Below are 20,185 nucleotides of genomic sequence, written 5' to 3'. Positions count from 1 at the left end.
GCTGAAGGTTGGGGAGAGGAGAGGAGGTTTGAAATGGCTGTGGACCCCGGCCCCCCATGAGGATGGCTGAGCAGCACGGGGGGCCCGGTGGAGCGGGGGCCAGGGTGGGTCCCGCAGGCCCTCGGCGTTCTGATCTGTTCCCACCCGGGAGGGCCTCGTCGCCCACGGCACGCACATATGGCCAGTGGGAATGCAGAATGTGGCCGCCACTGTGGCAGGCAGCGTGGCAGTTTCTTACAAAACAGCACGTCCTCTTACCATACACTCCTTGGTCTTTACCCAAAGGAGTTGAAAACCTAAGTCCACACAAAACCTGCATGTGGATGTTTAGAGCAGCTTTATTCAAAATCGCCAAAACCTAGAAGCAACCCGGATGCCCTTCAGCAGATGGGCGGATAAACTGTGCTCCCTCCAGACCATGGGACAGTATTTGGTGCTAAAAAGAAACGAGCTGTCAAGCCATGAAAAGACGTGGAGGAGCCTTAAATGCATGTGGCTAAGTGAAAGAAAAGGCCACATACACACTGTGTGGTTCCAACTGTGTGACATTCTGGAAAAGGCAAAACTATGGGGACGTAAAGAGATCAGGGGTGGCCAGCGGTTGGGGGAAGGGAGGAACAGGTGGAGCAGAGGAGTTTTAGGCAGTGATACTGTGTGATACTGTAATGATGGGTACCTGTCATCATACATTTGTCCAAACCCACAGAACGTACGTACAACACCCGGAGTGAGCCCTAACGGAAGCCATGGACTCTGGGTGATGATGACGTGTCAGTGCACGTTCATCGATTGTGACAAACGCTCCATCTGTTGGGGATGTTGATATTGGAAAGGCTGTGCATGTGAGGGGACGGGGGGTTTGTGGGAAATCTCTGCACCCTCCCCTCAATTTTGCTGTGAACCTAAAACTGCTCAAAAAACTAAAGTCCATTTAAAACAACAACGGCTAGATTTGAGCCTCACCTCTAGCTCCTGTCGACACAGGCACAGGTGGGGGCCTTGCAGGGTGTGTGGACTCAGCTTCCTTCTCCAGCAGCCTGCGACTCAGGCCTGCACCGTCCGCTGTGGGAGCCTCGAGGCACAAGTCTGTGTAAACTAGAGTTAATCGGAATTAAATAACAGGAACCAGTCCTTCCTTGGTCACAGCGGCCATTCCCAAGTGCTCACAGCTGCACGTGGCTCACGGCTGTTGCTGGGCAGCACAGAACGTCTCTGTTGTCCCAGAAAGTTCTATCAGATGGTCCTGCTGCCAACAAAAGGGTTTTAAAGATTGGGTTCCAGGTAGTTTCCTCCTCTTGCGTGTAGGTGTAGACTGAAACGTGTGTGGTCATATTTTCACAATAAGTAGAAATGTAGCAGTTCTTAAAAGGTTCTGCTTCATAACTTGTTTTAGAAATTGGTGCTTAAATTGATGGGCAGATAATCGCTTCCTGATGAGTGTCAGCAGTCAGCTTGCTTGGGAATCGGGCTTCAGCCAAGGGGCCCTGCCTGTGAGGGACGGCGGCCTGAGTCCTGAGTGCAGATGGCTGCTGTTGGGGGAGGGTTGGTGCGTCCTGCTGATGACTGGTCAGCCACGGGGAGCGACTCTTGAGTGCAGTGGAGGCTGCGGTTTTCCTGGAAAGCGTGGGCTGTGGCCAGAGGGACATTCTCCCTAGAGGACCTCCCCCCCGCCCCCGCCACAGGCACATGCTCGTGAGCCAGGCACCGGCTTTGATTTGGGCTGAGGCCAGAGCGGGCGGCGCGGGGGCTGGTGCACGTGGGTGCTCTGTGGCCTTTGCGCTTGGCCATCTGGGCTGGTTGTCCGTGCTGCTGTCGGCACCAGGAGGTGGCGCAGAGCAGCGTCCAGGCCCCTCGTCCCCACTCCTGTGCTGTTCCTCCTGCCCTCGGGCAGTGACCTTGGGGTCTGCCGGAGGCTGTCTCCTCCCACGCTCTGCTCCCAGCCCAGCTTTGGGTCCAGGGAGGGACTTCGCCGTTGTCCGCATCGTCTCCTTTGTGTCACGCTCTGTGCACGGCCACTTCTGCATCTTTCATACGTGTGATCAGGAAGCGAGCCGACCCACAATGATCCAGCTAATGACTGCTGAATTCCAGATCCACCGAAAGCTTTTTCAAAGACATTAATGTCATCGGTAATTGATAGCAGCCAGCCCTCGGGGTCTAGTGGTTAAGATTCAGGGCCCTCGCTGCCGCGGCCCGGGTTCATGTCCCGGTCAGGGAACCACACCACGTGCCTGTTGGTTGTCTTACTGTGGTGGCTGCATGTTGCTGAAAGCTGTGCCACCGTTGTTTCAAATACCAGCAGGGTCACCTGTGATGGACGGATCTCAGCAGAGCTTCCAGACTAGGACAGACTAGGAAGAAGGACCTGGCCACCCGCTTCTGGAAAAATCGGGGTGGAAACCTTGTGAATAGCAGCAGAGCCTTGTCTGACGTGGTGCTGGAGGGGGAGAGGACCGAGCAAGAAGACGAGCAGGGTTCCGCTCTGCTGTGCACAGGGTCACTAGGTCCAGTTCACTCCAGGGCACTAACCACATAATTTACAGCAAGGGCCGTGCTCCCCTGAGACCCTGGGTGGACTCGCTCCTTGCGTCTCCCAGCTCTGGTGGGCTGGCCCCGTGGGCGTTCCTTGGCTGTGGAAGCTTTGTCTCTGCCCCTCTCGTCGCGTGATGTTCCCTTGTGTGTGTCTTTCTCCTCCTCGTAAGGACACAGTCATGTGGGATTAGGGCCCATCGCTCCAGGATGACCTTATCCTAACTACGTCTGCAGTGAAATATTTCCAGATAAGGTCACGTTCTGGAGTACTGGGGTTAGGACATAGGAATTTTGTGGGGACACAGTTCAGCCCATCACAGCTGATGTGGGAGCTAAGCTCAAGGCCCCAAAGTTCAGGTTTTTCAAAGACACTCTGCATCGCTCTTCACCATGGGCCCCGCTCTGGCCGCACTAGACCAGAAGGTTCCCCAGGGGAATCTCTGTAGGCTCCACGAGGTCAGGGATTTCCGAGGCACCCCAAGGACCCAGAAGAGTGTCTGGGACAGAGAAAGTGCTCAGCACACACTTGCTGTATAAAAGTTCAGCATTGCCGTCACTTATATGAGAACAGTGGCATCCAGACATGTGGTCTTACTGAGGCGTACATGGAGACGTGGGGGCACCAGCCGGGGTGCAGGGGCGGCCCAGCTCAGGAGAGGGCTCCCCTTGCTGATGGGGCCACAGGGGTGGTCACTGTGGAGCACAGCCTGCTCTCTGGGTCCTTGCCGCAGGACAGAAATGCAGAAAGGCAATTTTTTTCCCCTCGAACTGAATTCTAGGAGGAGTCTGTGATGTCCCTCGCTCTGAGGTTGTTTAACGTGCAGTGGGAGTATTTTCGTCACGGCGTTGGGGGCAGATGGAGGAGCGGCTCTCACAGCAGCTGCTCGTACTTGTCTCTGTGGAAGGGAGAGGCTGTCTGAGACCTGCGGGTGTCTCAGGGCATCACAGGCGCTACAGGTGGGGTCGTGTTGTAGATTAAGAAGATTTAAACCTTTGGAGGAATTTCTTCGTTGCTTTTATTCCATTTCATTGAATGGGATTCTCCTTAAAGTTCTGTTAGCGAAGAAGAGCATTTTTGGCACAAAAAGGGTAACGCACCCGCCTCTTCATCACTCCTTCCTTCATTCGCGCAAGCACGGAGCGCGCAGTGTGTGTGGCAGGCTTCGCACTGAGGGCCGCGTAGTGGTGGTGAGCAGGACCCGGGCCTGTCCACCAGGAGCCTGTGGCCCATCCGGGCTTGTGAGTCCCTCTCTCGGTAATTCCCACCTGCCTCCGGGAGTGGGCATCGTCCCGTTCTGCTTCCCTGCTCGGACCCGCCCCTGCTGCCTGCTTCCTTCCTCAAGACGGGAAACGAGAACAACTGTCTTCCTTCACGGGGCCGAGCCTGTGTCTCAGGTCCCCTGGTTTGTGTTTTAAGTGTTTCGTCCCTTCACTAGTATTTAAGAGCCTGTTTTGTGCTGGACCTTGTCAAGCTTTTTTTTTTTTAAACAATTTTTTAAAAATCCCTTTTAGGGGCATTTTCTCTCATTCTTGAAGTTTAGCAGTGGTAAAATATAATTTCCCAAGAAGAGTGTCGACAAAAGAAGAAGCTGGCATGGGATGCGGCGTCACAGCCCTGAGGAGTCTGAGCGGAGCCCGGGGTGGTTTGTCACGTCGCTGAGTCAAAGCTAGCGTCATTTCTCCATCGCTTTTGTCAGGGTGTTTCACTAGTGTCATTTCCCCATCGTATTTATCTGGCAAAAAATAACTTAAGGAGATGATAACAATTGCATTTGGAAAATGTCCTGGAACTTTTAGTTTTCCTGAAAGAGATTTGTTGCTGTAAGATGTGTTCACTGGTTTATTTCAGTGAATAAACCGACGACTTGAGGATGGAGCAAGAAGACCTCCTGAGACACGTGTTGTCGTCCTACCTCTTGGCGCACAGTTGGGGCTGGTTAGAAAGTTGCTGAGTCAGCGAGACCGAAGGTGGGAGGTGGCGGGTCCCCGACTTCCAGCGCCCGCCCGGGGTTCATTGTTTTACTGGGTTAGGCTGAAATTCTCTCTTCTGACGTCTAGGAAATGGGTCAGTTTTATGTTTAAATATGAACATCAGAGGGTTAACATGCTTCACAAGGATTAGACTGCCAGGCAGAAACGTGTTCTTAAACCAGAAACACAGCTGTGAGACGGACAAGAAATTTATTTGTTGTAGAAAATTTGCAAACTGTGGAAAAGCACATAGTGGAAAATACCACTCGTTCACAGTGGCCCAGAGGCACCCACTGCTAATGTTTGCTCTGCGTGTTTGTGAAGAAAGGGACTAAATGATCAACGACAAGGTTTTTTTTTTTTATTGCCATAAAGTGTACATAACGTTGGCCATCCTAACCATTTTCAAGTGTAGACTTCAGTAACCTTAAGCACAGTCACATTGTTGTCAGCCACCACCATCCCCGTCTCGGTCTCCAGAACTCTTCATCTTCCCAGACTGGGACTCTGTCCCCACTCCACACTCACTCCCCTGTCTGCTTCCTATTTCTGTGCGTCTGACGCCTCTTGGTCCCTCATGTGAGAGGAATCTACAGGGTGTGTCCTTTGGTGTGGGACGGCCCCTGCCCAGCCTCACGCCACGCCCACCCTGACCGACAGGGAGACGCCCCCCTCCCTGCCATCTCCTGTGGCCCCATGTGCCTCTGCTGCCTCTGCACGGGGGACAGTGTGTGTGTGGGGGTCCTCCATCCCTCCATCGCCTCTCCACCAAAAGGCACCACCTCCCCCAAGACCAGCCTCTGATCCAGTGTTTATTCAGCTCTAAGGTGACTCCACTTCAAATGCCTGCATTCCCCAAGGGCTCCTTTTAAAATACGGAAGGCACATGTGACGTAGTTGCTTTGGCTGGAGTGTTGGGTGGAGTGGTCGTGAAGGGACCGGGCACACATCCACTCCACAGCCTGTCAGGGCTGGAGCTTCGGTGCGTGTGGTGTTGCGTCCCTCGCAGGTAGAAGAGATGCAGCTCTGGAACAGGAGAGGAGCCACCCCTGGCCGTGGGTTCCCCCGGAGCAGGCTGGGGTGCTGGCAGAGGGAGTGAGGTCGGCTCACGCTGACCTTGTGACGCTGTTTCCCCTTGTCTCTTCTTGTGCTCACGCCCTCACCTCTTCTCGAGGAGTCCCTGTGGGCCCTGAGGGTCCAGGTCTCTCTGTTCTGAGAGCGAGTCCCCCGTGTAAGTGCAGGAGCGTGACTCAGCTCACGCAGAGCGTCTCCTGGGGAACAGGCCTGACCTTCTGTGATTTGTCTGGAGCGCCCATTCAGTGTGGCCTCTTAAGACACAGGGCGGTGTGCAGGCTCCAGTCCTCCTGCCGCCAGCATGTGGGCAATGTGAGAGAAGAGGCTCCAGCTACCCCTGCTGCTCCCTGCAGCTTGGCGCTGCCGCCCGCCTGCAGCACGCTGGCTGTTGTCCCCCGAGTGCTGCTACTTTGCTCCAGGGCGGCCTTCTGTCTCCCAGGACGATAGATGGCGTCCATCGATCTGCCTCTTTGTGGGCAAAGCGTTTGGGCATATAGGATCTGTCCCTGTGGATGACTCCCCAAGACAGGCTGTCTCAGATGCCCTCTGAATCCTGAAGTCAGTCCTGGAGTGTCCCCCTCTCAGAGCACCCTTAACTTGCACTCCACCTGCACCCTCCACCTACACCCTCTACCTGTACCTTCCACCTGCACCCCACCTACACCCTCTACCTGCACCCTCCGCCTGCACCCTCCACCTGTACCCTCCACCTACACCCTCCACCTGTACCCTCAACCTGCACCCCACCTGTACCCTCCACCTGCACCCTCCACCTGCACCCCACCTACATCCTCTACCTGCACCCTCCACCTGCACCCTCCACCTGCACCCTCCACCTGCACCCCACCTGTACCCTCCACCTGCACCCCACCTACACCCTCTACCTGCACCCTCCGCCTGCACCCTCCACCTGTACCCTCCACCTACACCCTCCACCTGTACCCTCCACCTGCACCCCACCTGTACCCTCCACCTGCACCCTCCACCTGCACCCCACCTACACCCTCTACCTGCACCCTCCACCTGTACCCTCCACCTGTACCCTCCACCTACACCCTCTACCTGCACCTTCCACCTGCACCCCACCTACACCTTCTACCTGCACCCTCCGCCTGCACCCTCCACCTGTACCCTCCGCCTACACCCTCCACCTGCACCCCACCTGTACCCTCCACCTCCACCCTCTACCTGCACCCTACAGGTTTCTTACCTGGTGAAGTGGGGACAGGACCTGGTGGTTCCAAGGGGGTGGGACCAGGTGGTTCCAGGGGATGAGACCAGGAGGTGCCAGAGGACGGAACTGGGAGGGCCAGAAGAAAGGGTCTGGCTTGGGCAGGGGTTGGTGAGGTCCCTCTGCCTTCTGGGTGGGGAAGTATTTTGCAGGTGACAGAAGAAGGAACCCGGGGTGGGGTGTGGGGATGCTGGGGGCTTGAGCAAAAGACGTTAGGTGTTTAAGTTGGTTGAACTCCCTTCCACTGCAGGCTCCTTTTTTCCCATTTTTCCCTTTCCCTTTTCTCTTTGGCCACCCGGACAAATCGTTTGGCCCTGAAGGTGAGCGTTTCTGCCCGTTGGTCCAGCGAGGAGTTTCAGGGCCCTGCAGTGTTCTGTGGTGACTCCTTTCACAGACTCACAGGGTAGGCGCTTCTCTGCGTGGGAGAAGCACCTGCCACAGCTCTCATTTCGTACTTTTCCCTTATTTACTGTCCAGTGTGAAATTAGCACGGAGGAAACAGGGTGAGGTGGTTTGTTTTTGACGGCGTCACGTGCCGCACGGTGCCTCCCGGGACCCGCTTATCTCCTAACCGCAGGTTTGTGCCTTTCGACTGCAGTCACCATTTCCTTTTAAACAAAATATTGATAATTTATTTAGTGTTTTTATATGTAATGTACACAAAACACAGGTAGACATAGAGGATTTTACTACCATTTCACAACAATATAATTTCAGGGTTTTTTCCCCCTAAAAAAGTTTTTTAAAGAAAGTCACCGTCTAGTGACTTGGGTTTATGGCACATACAGTGTTTGGGTCCTTAAAAAGTGAATTCAGCTGACTTTTCTTTTTTTCTTTTAAAAGTTCGCATGAGAAGTCTTATTGTTTGTGATGTGAAAGCACTTGTGTCAGCCCATCTTGGCGTCCCCTCCCGCCCTCCCTGGTCTGGAAGAAATGCTCATGACCAGGCGGCGTGAGTAACTCAGGGCCTAGATGCTGCGTGGGGACGGCATGCGGCCTGCCAGGCGGGTGGTAACGCGGATGGAGCCGTTACTGCACGTGAACGGGGACGGCCATGTTACAGGCGCCCTCCGAGGGGTCGGACTTGCCACCACGAGTTCATTTTCTTGATGGATTTCTAAGTCCGTGGTAGAGGTCTTTAAGATGTGGACAGTGTTCCTTCCTTCCTTCCTTCTCTTTCCCTTCCCAAACTGTGAGTTGCAGGTCCCATAAAAGAAAATCAAGGCCACTGACCCAAAAGCCTAAAGACAGGTATTATTTCTTCCCAGTAAAAAGGCCGACCAGCCGCACAGCGGAGGTGACTTGATCAGCTTCCGGCTGCCCAGCCGGGGCCTTGCGTGGCTTCTGCCCTTGCTCAGGGCTGTGGAAGTCATTTTGCTAGTAGTCAATGTTAACGCTGTAATTTATGCTCTCTTAACCCCCAGAAAGCGAAGTGAAATACGACACTAACAACAACGAAGAGGAGGACGGAGAGCTGTTCGATTTTGACAGCGGAGATGAGATTCCAGAAGCAGACAGGCAAGCCCCGGGCGCCCCCACGGAGAGCAACGCAGGAGCCGCCTCCGAGGCCAGTGCTGCCCCTGAAGCCACTGCCGCCACCGGGGCCAATGCCACCGCCGAGGCCAATGCCACCACCGGGGCCAATGCCACCGCTGAGGCCAATGCCACCACCGAGGCCAACGCCAGGGCCGACACCGGCTCAGGTAAGTCCTCGGGTCACCACGGCGCCCAGGCGGCTCCCTGACTCCCTCCCTCGTGCTGCGTGGGACCCTCCTGGGGACAGTGGGTGTCCAGGAGCGAGGGATCTGTGACGTTTCTGTGATGCCGTGGGAACGGAAATGACCTATTTAGATTTGGCCAGGTTTCTTTATCTGTACTGTTTTCCACTGATCTTCAGTCTCGCCGATCTCCCTCTCTGTTTACATTTTGGAGGGAACAGGTGTCGCTATTCTCCAGTAAAAATGGCCTCAGCAGCATATCCCTCTGTTACAGGAAATATTGTTGAAAATGATGCTGTTTGAGTTGCAGTAGTTTGGAGGTGAGGTTGGCTGTCTTCCTTCACTGACCGGGGGGACCAGCCTTGCCTTTCTTTGTAACAAAAGCCTTTCTTCCTAGTTAGTGATTCCTGTCCGTCTGGCGGCTTCTGCCTCACTCGTCTTGTTAGCCGAGCCGTCCTGGGAGCTGCCGGTCCATGGGCACCACCTGCCCCCGGAGGTGGTCCCACCGATGTGCCATTTTCCACCCTTCCCCAGAGGGAGATGCTCCCAGCACGCTCCCCCTAAGGCCCATGGGATCTGGCGTCTCTAGGGTGACCCGGCGTTGCATGGATGGGGGCTCCGGGGGGCTCCCCACGTCCTTGTTGGCTCCGCCCCAGGAGAGCATGCAGGCCGTGCCCTTGATGGCTGTGTTTGCCTCCAGGAGGTGAAAGCGGGTCAGGAACAGACACAGCTGCACCGGTGGAGCCGACTAAACTTGTGGCCCCAACCAGAGTCAACCCCTACTCCGTCATTGACATCACGCCCTTCCAGGAAGACCAGCCCCCACCCCCAGACCCGGAGGCCGAGGACGAGAGTGTGAGCCTGCACGTGCCCAGCGGGTACTCGGTGCCCGTGCCCTGTGGCTATGCCGTGCCCTGCAGCCTGCCCCTGCTCCTGCCGGCCTACTCCAGCCCCGTCATCATCCGTGCCACGTCTCTGGACGAAGAAGGTAGTTCTCCTCCTGTCTCCGTACCACCGCGAGCGCCCCGTCGGCTTCATAAGCCTGTGCCTCCTCTCTCTTCTTGTCTCCCCGGGTCCTTAGATGTCGGTTTTCCAAGTTGGGAAATGAGCCCCGTGACAGGAGCAACAACCAAGGAAAGTATGAGGTGGTTGTTTGCGGTGATGTCCCATCTGGAATGTGTTAGCGCATCTTGTCAGGGAAGATGTGTGTGAACGTCACCCCGCATCCCAGCCTCCCCACCCCCCGGTGCTCCCAAACCTCGTGCATTTTGCCGGCAGGGTGTTTATCACGTTTTATTCCAAATCATGGTTACGTATGTGTGTGCTTTTGTGTGATCTGCTGGTCCGTGAGCTGCAGCCTCTTTGAGGTCAGCCCCTCTGCTGGGGTCTTCGTTCACGGGAACCAAGGGGAGGGACTCAGAAGGCTCTCTGTACCCCCCCCCGCCCCCCGACGTCTTTCTTCTTTGAGAGCAGAGACCTGGGAGGTGTGTAGCCAGCACATTGAGAAGCTGTGCATGGAGGCAAAGTCTGCGAGAATCAGAGTTTTCAGGAAACCAGCTGCACACAGGGAGGGGAGGTGCAGGGGTTTACTGGCCTCGCGACAAGGTAGTGTGCCCCCTCCCCTGCTGACCCCACTGCAAAAGCATCAGGAGGAGCCACTGTCCTGGAGCCAGGACCCTGGTGCCCGTGGCTGCGTCCTCGCCTCGGTGTCCTTGATCTATGATGGGCTGTTGGCTTGAGTCACCGCCTTCCCCTCTCTTTAGTGAGAAGGGGCTGACGTGCAGTGTAGAACGATGTGGTTTGAGAAGCTCGCTCTGTCATCTTTACGGATGACACTTGGCACTATTGTTTTGCTGCCAGCTCTTTTTGCAAAACTTAATTTTTTTAGCCTTGAAAGTACGGTCTGAATGGGCCCCCAGATTCCTGTGTTGAAACCTGACCCCCATGTGATGGCGTTAGGAGGTGGGGCCTTTGGGACGTGGTGAGCTGATAGGGTGGAGCCCCCAGGATGGGATGAGTGCCCTTATAAGAGAGACCCCACAGAGCTCCCTCGACCCCTCCCCCATGTGAGGAGGTAGGGAGAAGATGCCTTCTGAGACGGGAAGACGGCCTCGCCAGAAGGTGACCATGCTGGCACCTGATCTGACTTTCAGCCTCAGTGACTCTGAGCAATTCGTGTCTGTGGTTCATGAGCCCCCGTCTGTGGTGTCCTGTTAGAGCAGCTGGTGTGGACGAAGACAGACATTGTGCAAGAGTTACTGTTCTCCGGGGTGAGGCCGTGGGCACCTGCCGTCGCCCCTGCAGATCCCAGTGCCAAGAGGGCTCCTGAAATACGAGCCGGGCCCTTGCTTGGCAGAGCGCAGCGGGGTCTGCTCGGGAGCAGCCCTCCCGGGCTGTGTTCCTCCTGTTCTCGCCTGAGTCTGTTTCTCTGTCGTCTGTCCCAGGACACCCCGTACGAGATGTTGCCATGGACCAGAGTCGCACCTAGGGCAGTGGCTCTCAGACACGGAATCCTGATTTATCTTTGTGTGAGATCTCAGAAAAAGGGTCTCTCTTTCCCAGTCAGTAACAATTGAGATAAACAGTCTTCTTTCAAGAAAAATGTGGTTTTATGTTTCGGAAACCACAGAGGTTTTAGGGTAGATGTTCTCCCATATGTTTTCCTGTTGTGATTGGCAATCATCCTGGAAATTTACCGCGATCAACAATACTGTTCTTATTCTGTAGCTGTAAAGAGCAAGGACAGTCACAAATAAGGAAGTGTGGATTTAAGGAGATAGTGTGCTTAGGAAAACATACTGATTTTATAGTAATTTGGCTATTTTAAAAAATAAATGGCCAAATAATTAAACTTTTATTTAAAGTGATTTATTTAAAAATAGTTTAGCATTATTTTAAAGACATTTGCTTATTTTTGTGCCATCAACCCAGAGCTGTTAATGAGACTCTAACTAAACCCTGTGGTATGTCCCCAAATCAGGGACAAGCGTGTCCGCATCTGTCTTTGAGCCTTTGAAGAGAAACAAGGTGGTGGAGAACGTGTGGACTTTGGCGGGAGGCCAGGGGTTGGAGCCCGGACCTGCGCTGTGGCCTGTGGGCAGGGCTGCGGGCTGTGGGGGGCGCACGTCCCAGCCTCCCCTGCACATGGGGCGCCCCACCACAAGTGAGAGCCTGGACATACGGAAACAGTTGGAACCTGTTGTTTTCCCCACTGCCCAAAACCAATTCTGAAAAATGGCTTTGGGGGTCCTGCTTCTGTTTGTTAGGACAGAATGTCCAGGGGCCAGACCCAGGGTGGTCTGCTGCGTGGAGGGAGCTTCTGGTTCCTCCCAGAGCACTGAGAGAGGAGCAGTCACTGTGTCCGGTGCGAGCACTTCCTCCTGAGCTGCTCGTCTTCCGCCCTCTCCTTCTCGAAGGTGTCGTGTGTCAGCAGACGCTGGATCTGGGCCCTGCGGTGGACGGGCGGTGAGAGAAGGCGTGTGCTGTGCGTTTACGGACAGGAGGCCCCTGACGCAGCTGCAGGGAGAACAAGTTGCTGTGGGAGGAGTCTTTGCTGCCCATCAGCAGGTTCCTTCTTCATCGACTTTGTGGAGTGTTTCCGTCTGTCCGGGGTCATGCAGGTTACTCTTTGGGGCTGTGGAGGACGGTGAAAGAGCAGTCGTTGGAGCGGGCAGGTCTGAGTTCAGATCCTGGCTCTGTGTCTGACCTGCCGTGGTCCTTGGGATGATTGCTAACTTTCAGGGACCTTGAGAACCGCACGGGTTAATGCCTGTGCGCTGCCTGCTGCGCTGCCCGGCACACCCTGCTCTGAGTCACGCGTGTCTGTTATGTAATTCATTGGGATCCAGACCCCATTCCCGTGGGTGAGATCTCCCAGCTCATTGCAGCCAGCCCAGCTCTCCTGGACGTCGAGTCAGTCGGGGAGCAGTTTGAAAGTGGTCAGGAACGATTGCTTGGCCTAAAATAAATCCCTCTAAAGGGCTTTCTGTGGACAGCTTTGCCCGCGTACCTGTTAACAGCCAGTTGCTAGTTCTGAGCTCATCACTCCGCTTGGTAAACCAGAACCAGAGAAGAAGAGCAGTCAGACTGGACGTGAGACAGACCCTGTGTGTGCATGTGCATGCATGTGAGTGTGTATGTCATTCATATGTGTAAGAGTGTATATGTATGAGGATGTATACATGTGTATGTATGTAAGCGTGCCTGCACTTGTGTGCACGTGTGAATGAGTGTGTAAATGTTTCGTTCTCAAATATCACAAACTTAACTGTTTCTCCCTTGAAACTCTTTTTTTTTTTTTTTTAAAGATTTTATTTTTTTTCCTTTTTCTCCCAAAGCCCCCCAGTACATAGTTGTATATTCTTTGTTGTGGGTCCTTCTAGTTGTGGCATGTGGGACGCTGCCTCAGCGTGGTTTGATGAGTGATGCCATGTCTGCGCCCAGGATTCGAACCAACGAAACACTGGGCCGCCTGCAGCGGAGCGCGCGAACTTAACCACTCGGCCACGGGGCCAGCCCCCCTTGAAACTCTTTTGAGGTTGCCACACAGACACACTTTCAAATAAATCGCACTTGTAAATTAGTATAAAAACTCAAGAAATGGGAGAGAACACGATGTTTCTTTTTAGCTCTGGCTTGGTTGGTTTGGGGACCATTTCGTTTCCGCCTGTTTCATAAGGCCTTTGGATGTTGCTCTTTGGTGTGATCCCATTTTGAATAGATTTTATCTAAAAGCCAAAAAATCTTGAATCTGTCAGTTAGTCCTCTTTATGCTAAGATAAGCCTGTTGATAAGAAAGGAAAATATGAGACCATTTTAAGGATGAAAATCAGCTTCCTAACCACTTTTGTCAGGCATAAAACAATGTGAATCTTTTCTCTCTCCCAGCAGAAACCCAGGAAGTCGCAGAAGACAGCCAGTTTAATTCTCTAAGTTCCGAGGATCCTCCAAACAGGTATCTTTATTCATCTTACACGGCTCCTCTGAGCTCGTGACCTTTTCCTGAAATACCCAGGGTAGTGCTTCCGGGCGCTCCCCTGCCCTCCCTCTGCTCGCTGGGGTCTCACTGACCAGCCCCGTCCCGGCCCCTCAGCCTTTCTGTCTCCTGTACACTCTGCCCTGTCGCCCAGGGCCCCCCAAATCAGGTTCTCCCCAACCCCAGGGCTCTGCCAAGTGTCAATGTTCCGTTTGGGAAAAGAGAAGCTGTGAGCCCACAGCCGGACAGAACCGGAAGATGGGTCTGCCTCCTGTGCACACTCAGTATGCCTTAGCATCGAAAAGGTTCTCAGAATCCTTCAGTCGGAAAAAAAAAAAGGGTTTTGATTTTGTCTAACCCAGGTTTCATCTAGAATCCCCCAGCTAATTTGGTCATCAGCCTTTCTTTCATGTTCCTGGCCTTCGCGAATGCGATTTCATCTGCTTCAAATGCCCAGGAAAATCCCATCCCCCAGGCAAACTCCTGCCTACCCTTCAAAACCCAGCTTAAGTGTCTCGTTTCATAAACTCTCCTCATCCATGCTCCCAGAGCTGGGTGTGCACCTGCGTTGTAACTGTCGCTTTGTGCTCTCCTGTGTCCCTTTCTGCTGCTGGACTAAGATTGCTTCAGAGGCAAAGACCAGGGTGACCAAGTCTTAGAGCATCTACCACCGAGCGTGGCAATGTGCTGGGCGCCTGGCAGGCGTGTCTGTTCTTTGTCTTTAAGCAGGCTTATGGAGATGTAATTCATCTGTTTAAAGTCTACTGTTCTATGGTTTTTGGTATATCGCATTATTCATTTTAAAATTGTGGTAAAAAATATGTAAATAAAGTTTGTCATTTTTAAGTGTAAGATTCAGTGGCGTTAAATACGTTTGCAGAGTTCTGTAACCATCACCACTGTCTACTTTCCACGCTTTTTCATCTTCCCAGTGGAAACTCCACCTGTTATGTAATCCCCACCATCCCCCTCCCTGAGCCCTGGGTAGCCCCTGTTGTGCATTCTGTCTCTAAGATTTGCCTATTCCAGGTAACTCATGTAATTGGACTCATACAATACTTGTCCTTTTGTGACTGGCTTATTTAACTTAGCATAGTGTCCTCAGGTTCACCCATGTGGTAGCATGTGTCACAGTTTCCTTCCCTTTTAAGGCTGAATGATATTCCATTGCATGCATACAATGTTTTGCTTGTCCATTCATCTATTGATGGGCACCTGGTTTGTTTCCACCGTTTGGCTGTCACGAATAATGCTGCTTTGAACATTGGCGTGCAAGCATCTGTTCAAGTGCCTACGCTCCGTTCCTTTAGCTGTGTAGCTGGGAGTGGAATTGCTAGGTCATATGATAATTCTGTGTCTAACTTTCTGAGGAACAGCCAAACTTGTCCACAGTGGCTGCACCGTTTTACATTCCCACCAGCAATGAACGGGTTTCTCCGTGAGCTCCCCAAACTTGTTTTGGGTTTTTTACAGTTACTGTAGCCATCCTAGTGAATGTGACACGGGGTCTGCACGGGGTCTCATTTGCATTTCCTTGACGAGTAATGATGTTGAGCATCTTTCCCCTGCTTGTTGGTCGTTTGTATGTCATCTTTGGAGAAATGTCACTCAAGTCCTTTGCCCATTTTTGAGTTGGGTTTTTTTGTTGTTGAGTCTTATATAGTCTTATATAGTCTTAATATTAATTTCTTATCAGACGCCTGATTTGTGAATGTTTTCTCCCGTTCTGTGGGTTGTCTTTTTACTCTCTCGATAGTGTCCTTTGATGAACAAAAGTTTTTAATTTTAATGAAGTCGTTTGTCTGTTTTTTTCCTTCATTGTCTGTGCTTGTGGTGTTGTACCCAATGACTCATTGACAAGCCCAGTGTCATGAAGCTGTTTAGCTGTGTGTTCTTCTAAGAGTTCTGTGGTTTCAGCTCCTTGGTTGGTCTAGGCGGTCTACGGTGCGTTCACGCCCTCTGCCTCCTTGTTGGTCCCTGCCTGCTTGTTCTGTCCATTACTGAAAGTGCTCTGTTGAGGTCTCCAGCTATTCTTGGAAAGCTGTCTATTTCTCCCTTCAATTCTCTGCATTTTTGCTTCATGTATTTTGGGGCCCCTTGTTAGTTGCGTGTATGTTTATAATTGTTATAGCTTCTTGCTGTGTTGAACCTTTAATCAATATATAACCTTCTTCTTTGTCTTCTGTAACCTTTTTTGATTTAAAGTCTATTTTGTCTGACTGAGTTTTACCAAGTCTTAGAATATTTACCACCCGGCTTGGCAGTGCGTTTTTATTATTTTTTCCGTTTACTGGACAATTATCGAGTGCCTGCCACGTGCTGGACGTCGGGTAGGACAGTAAGTCCCCCAGTCTTGGTGCTGTTGTCCTTCTTGCCGTTGCAGTGGGGCAGAGGGAGAGTCATGAGATGCTCACACTGATGAGTCGGTGATCACTGTCGGAGATCATGACTCTGAAAGAAGGGAGTGTGGCTCCGTGAGCACCTGTGACCGAAAGACCTCTCCTGGGCTGAGAGGTTGGGTTCTCTCACGGTTTCTCAGGAATAAATGAACGGACGAATGAATTTCCCTAGAAGGTAAACTTCTCATCCTTTTTCTTGCCCTCTCCCCGACTGAACCTTCCTGTCCAGCCTCCCTTCCCGGGACTCCCTCAGGAGGGTCCCCTGGTCCTGGGAGCTCTTTGCCGCTGTTCTTCCCTCTGTCCAGGTTATCATCTCCCTTATCCATCACCTGTCCGTATTTCAAAGCGCGAATCCCCCCAGGTGTGGAATCCTGTCTGTGTTGTACGGACAGAAGGCGGGGACTCTGTCTGTGGGAGGGAGGTGATCGCTTTCCCGCGCCCAGCGTGGCAGCTGGATGGATGGCGTTGCCCCCTGCAGTCTCGATGAAGACCTCAGCTGGGGTGGTGTGGGCCGTGTCACCCAGAGGGCCCGCGCCGGCTCATGCACGTCTGCGGGAGCCCGCCGTCTCCCCAGCGCGGTGTCTGGCTCTGTTCCCCTCCATACCTGGCGGTCAGCTGGAGCAGCCGGCCAGGGGGCCAACTGGGTCCTCTCTCACGAGTCCTTGCCGGGCTGTTGTTTCCACGCTCACGTAGCTTTTCCCTCAGTCCTTAAGGCACCTGGGAAGGTATTAATATCGCCTTATGTGCATTCCTCTAAGAAATGCATAGGTTCTGTGGGGAAAAGTACTCGACAGGCGTTTTCTGCCTGTTTACCCACAGAGTGATGTCGCAAAGCAGATCGACCCAAGACCCTGATTAGAAATTGAAAGTCTGTATGTAACTAAAGATGGACGGATTGTTGTCATTGTAATTAAAACTTACTGCGAAAAATATATCCATTGAAAGGATGATTTTTTTTAGAAGGAAAAGAATATAAAATGAAGTGAGATGGTAACCTCAAATGATTTCCTAAAGTAGGATGTATTTTAAACATATGGGAGCATTCAGGAATAATTTAAAGTACTGTTCACATTTGCTTCAGATTTTCTTTTCTCTTAGTTTTTTGGGTAATTTTCTATTTTGAGATAATTTTAAACTGAAGAGCAAGAATACTGCTTCTTTAAAATCCGTGGTGAGTTCTTTGATTAAGTGCGAGGACCGGTTGCAGCTTGTTTTGTTTCATGTGAGGAGCAGCACGTCGTGTCGTGCATCCTTGAATAGCGGAAGTGTCTGTCATCTGGAAAGTTTCACAACCTTTGCTCTTTTCCCTCTCCCTGAAGTCTTGCAAATATTTCACTGCTCATTAGAGCTTACAGCAAAAAAAATAATAAGAGAGAGTGTCCACTGCCGTGACACCCTCCATCTGTGTCGCTTGCTCTGAAATGTTGCATTGTGTGTCACATAGCTCAGTATTAGTGTTTCTTTTTTATATATACGTCTTCCCATGTTTACGTCTAGATGCTTACCCCAGTTCCGGTCTCTTCCTTCGAGTCGAGGTACACCGCTCTCAGTTTTTCCTTATGAGGTGCTCCCATAGGCGGGAGGTCTGACTCACCTCTGTGCTCGTGTTGTCTGCTGCCCTGCCTCTCACGGGCACGATGCTCTGTTTGTTGAACGATTCAGATCTTGCTATTCTTCTGAAGGAAGCCTTCCGCTGGCTGCCCTGTGCCTGCAGCGGGGCGTCCGGACCCCTGTCTGGAGGGGACTCTGTGGCTTGGCCCCCTGGCCATTGCACTGTGAGCATATCGCTGGTTGAGTCTCGAGCATCCTTTATTTCTGGTGGTCTCATGTCTCTTTCTCTCACTGACCTGTCTCTGGAGGCAAGAAGGCCCCTCTCTCCCTGGGGTGTGTCTGCAGTCTGGCATCGTGGGTGGCACATGACGGGCCCTCAGGACGGTCTGCTGGGAAAAGAGAAGACCATGCAGGCCCTGGAGCAGGGACTCTGTGCCTTCGCATTCCTGGAGTGACTGACAGACACACTGCTGTGCACGGGGTGGGCGTTCAGAGGCACGTCTTTGTGATCAGTTATGAAGGACAATTGGGACTGGATATGTGTTGAGAAGCCAGAGCTGGTGGATTGAATTAAGGATACGCAGATGATGACCTGCTGAATGGGGGGGCACCTGCCACCCCCACAGGGCAGCAGGTGGCTCCCTCAGCATCCGAGCGCCCAGCTGGGGGAAGCGAAACCCACAGGCTTGTTCTGATTGAAGGCACAGTTTCAGTACACTCGCACAAAGGAGGTAGAGTCCAGATTTATTACTCGCAGAGCCCAGAAAGTGGGGGATGGGTAATGAGCCGGGGGAGGGCTGTCCTCCATCCCAGGTCGCGGGCCAGCAGGAGATGGAGCAGGGGAGCAAGCACCTGTTACCTACAAGGTGGTTGGGGCAGAGGTCACTAACTTTTCACAGGCTCAACTCTCAGTGGTCTTTTTTTTTTGGTGAGGAAGATTGGCTCTGAGCTAACATCTGTGCCAGTCTTCCTCTATTTTGTATGTGGGATGCTGCCACAGCATGGCTTGATGAGTGGTGTGTAGGTCTGTGCCCGGGATCCGAACCCGCGACCCCCAGCCGCTGAAGTGGAGCACGTGAACTTAACCACTACACCACCAGGCTGGCCCCTCTCAGTGGTTATTTTAAAAGGGGCTCTGGGAAAAGCAGCAGGAACATGGGGCGGTCATCTGAAGCTCAGGTCCTTATCTCAGGGTGTGAGCAGGGTTTTCAGACTGTGAACTGCTGAGGCAGCAGCTCAGAAAATCTAAAGTTGTTTTTCTCCACACAGTATGTCCCATAACGACGTCTGGGAAAATACACAGTCTGAACTCACAGCGTGTGTGTGCTTTGGGGACATTGAGCAGCCCAGTGACCGAAGGATTCTCAGTATTCTGACTTTATGGTTTGTTTTCTTAAAGTGAAGATCGAGGCCATAAAGAAGACAGCGCCCTCGCCCGATGGGTTGCAGATCCGGCCAATACCGCGTGGATGGAGAGTACGTACCGCCCCCCGCCAGGACTGGACGGGCCGTCCTGGAGTCTTCTCCGCGCTCAGTGTGGGCATTGTCCCCCAAGGGACGGCGTGCTCTGTCAGGCTCTGCTCACTATCCAATGACCTGTGTCATGTCTATAACTTCTAAGATATATTCCTTTACCTGAGTATTAACCAGAGCTGACTGTGGAAGTGCCTCCCCAGGGCTCTCTCTTCCTCTGTCGGTTATTTCCACTCCCTCCAGACAGCACGTATCTCTTCCCGATGGTTCCTTTCTGGCACAGGTTCTGGTTTTTGTCATAAGTCGTAGATTTGGGGAACTGGTCTTCTGACCCCAGCCCACAATGAGCAGGTCACGCCCAGGCATTGACAGAGCCTTCTTTCTTGTGATCCCCCAGTGAGATGCTTCTTTGTGGCACCGTCCTTGAAGATTGGGTGAGTGGTTGGTTAAGCCAACCCGCCGACCAGATGGCATTCTAGACCTTCTAATCCACGTGGTTGAGAAAGCTGAACTAGTTTTAGCTAGACTTGTTTTTTAATTTTTTTTTTTTGAGGAAGATTAGCCCTGAGCTACCATCTGCCTCTAATCCTCCTCTTTTTTGCTGAGGAAGACTGGCCCTGATCTAACATCTGTACCCATCTTCCTCTATTTTATATATGGACACTTGCCACAGCATGGCCTGATGAGCAGTGTTTAGGTCCACACCCAGGATCCAAATTGGTGACTCCAGGCTGCTGAAGTGGGGCACGCAAACTTAACCACTGTGCCACCATACCAGCCCCCTTTTATAATTTTTAAAAGAAAAATAAAGATTGCTTTTCTAGTTGTCCCTTTCTTACCTCCTGGCTCACTAATTTCTGTGCAGTTGTTTTATAGGATTGGCTACAAGGTGGAACCACCTTAGGTATCTCCTGCTTATCAAATTGTCTTCTGAAATGTTTCATTATGGTTTTAATTGTCACATTGTCAAAACAGAGAACTTAGCGTAATTAGGTGATTCTGTTAGGAGGCTGTCAAATCAGGGTCGTTACAGGATTAAATTATTGTCTTGCTGTTCTCTAGCAATTTTATTTCCAAGGTGAAATTTTCCTGAATTTCTCCTATTACTCATTTTTGTTCTCCAGATGACAGTTAATTAGATTAAGGGTATTTGAAAGTAAGCTCTGTAAACCCGCAGCCCCTCACCGTTATCTCCAGGGGTGGAAATAGTTGCTTTGCTTGCACTTAATGGATCTTATCCCAAAGAAGCAAGCGTCTGCCC

General features: G+C 52.3%; 1 protein-coding gene across 44 annotated transcripts in view; it reads left to right on the top strand.

Annotated features, from left to right (window-relative positions):
• The window catches only part of ARHGEF10 (Rho guanine nucleotide exchange factor 10), a 169,990-nt gene that overhangs the window by 61,681 nt on the left and 88,124 nt on the right, over positions 1-20,185 (top strand). For 23 of the 44 annotated variants that reach the window (XR_011433144.1, XR_011433142.1, XM_070252811.1 and 20 more), the window contains 4 exons: positions 8,233-8,511; positions 9,227-9,514; positions 13,414-13,480; positions 18,851-18,927. Coding sequence is in view for 41 of the 44 variants with exons in the window: in XM_070252811.1 (XP_070108912.1) it covers positions 8,233-8,511; positions 9,227-9,514; positions 13,414-13,480; positions 18,851-18,927 (711 nt within the window). In the remaining 3 variants the exon portion in view is untranslated. Of the gene's footprint in view, positions 1-8,232; positions 8,512-9,226; positions 9,515-11,960; positions 12,094-13,413; positions 13,481-18,850; positions 18,928-20,185 lie in introns of those variants that run through there. The other 21 variants (XR_011433143.1, XM_070252797.1, XM_070252817.1 and 18 more) reach the window with 5 other exon arrangements.

This window comes from Equus caballus, chromosome 27 (assembly GCF_041296265.1).
Source record: "Equus caballus isolate H_3958 breed thoroughbred chromosome 27, TB-T2T, whole genome shotgun sequence".
Classification (NCBI taxonomy): Eukaryota; Metazoa; Chordata; class Mammalia; order Perissodactyla; family Equidae; genus Equus; species Equus caballus.
This window is presented reverse-complemented; position numbering and strand designations above follow the sequence as displayed.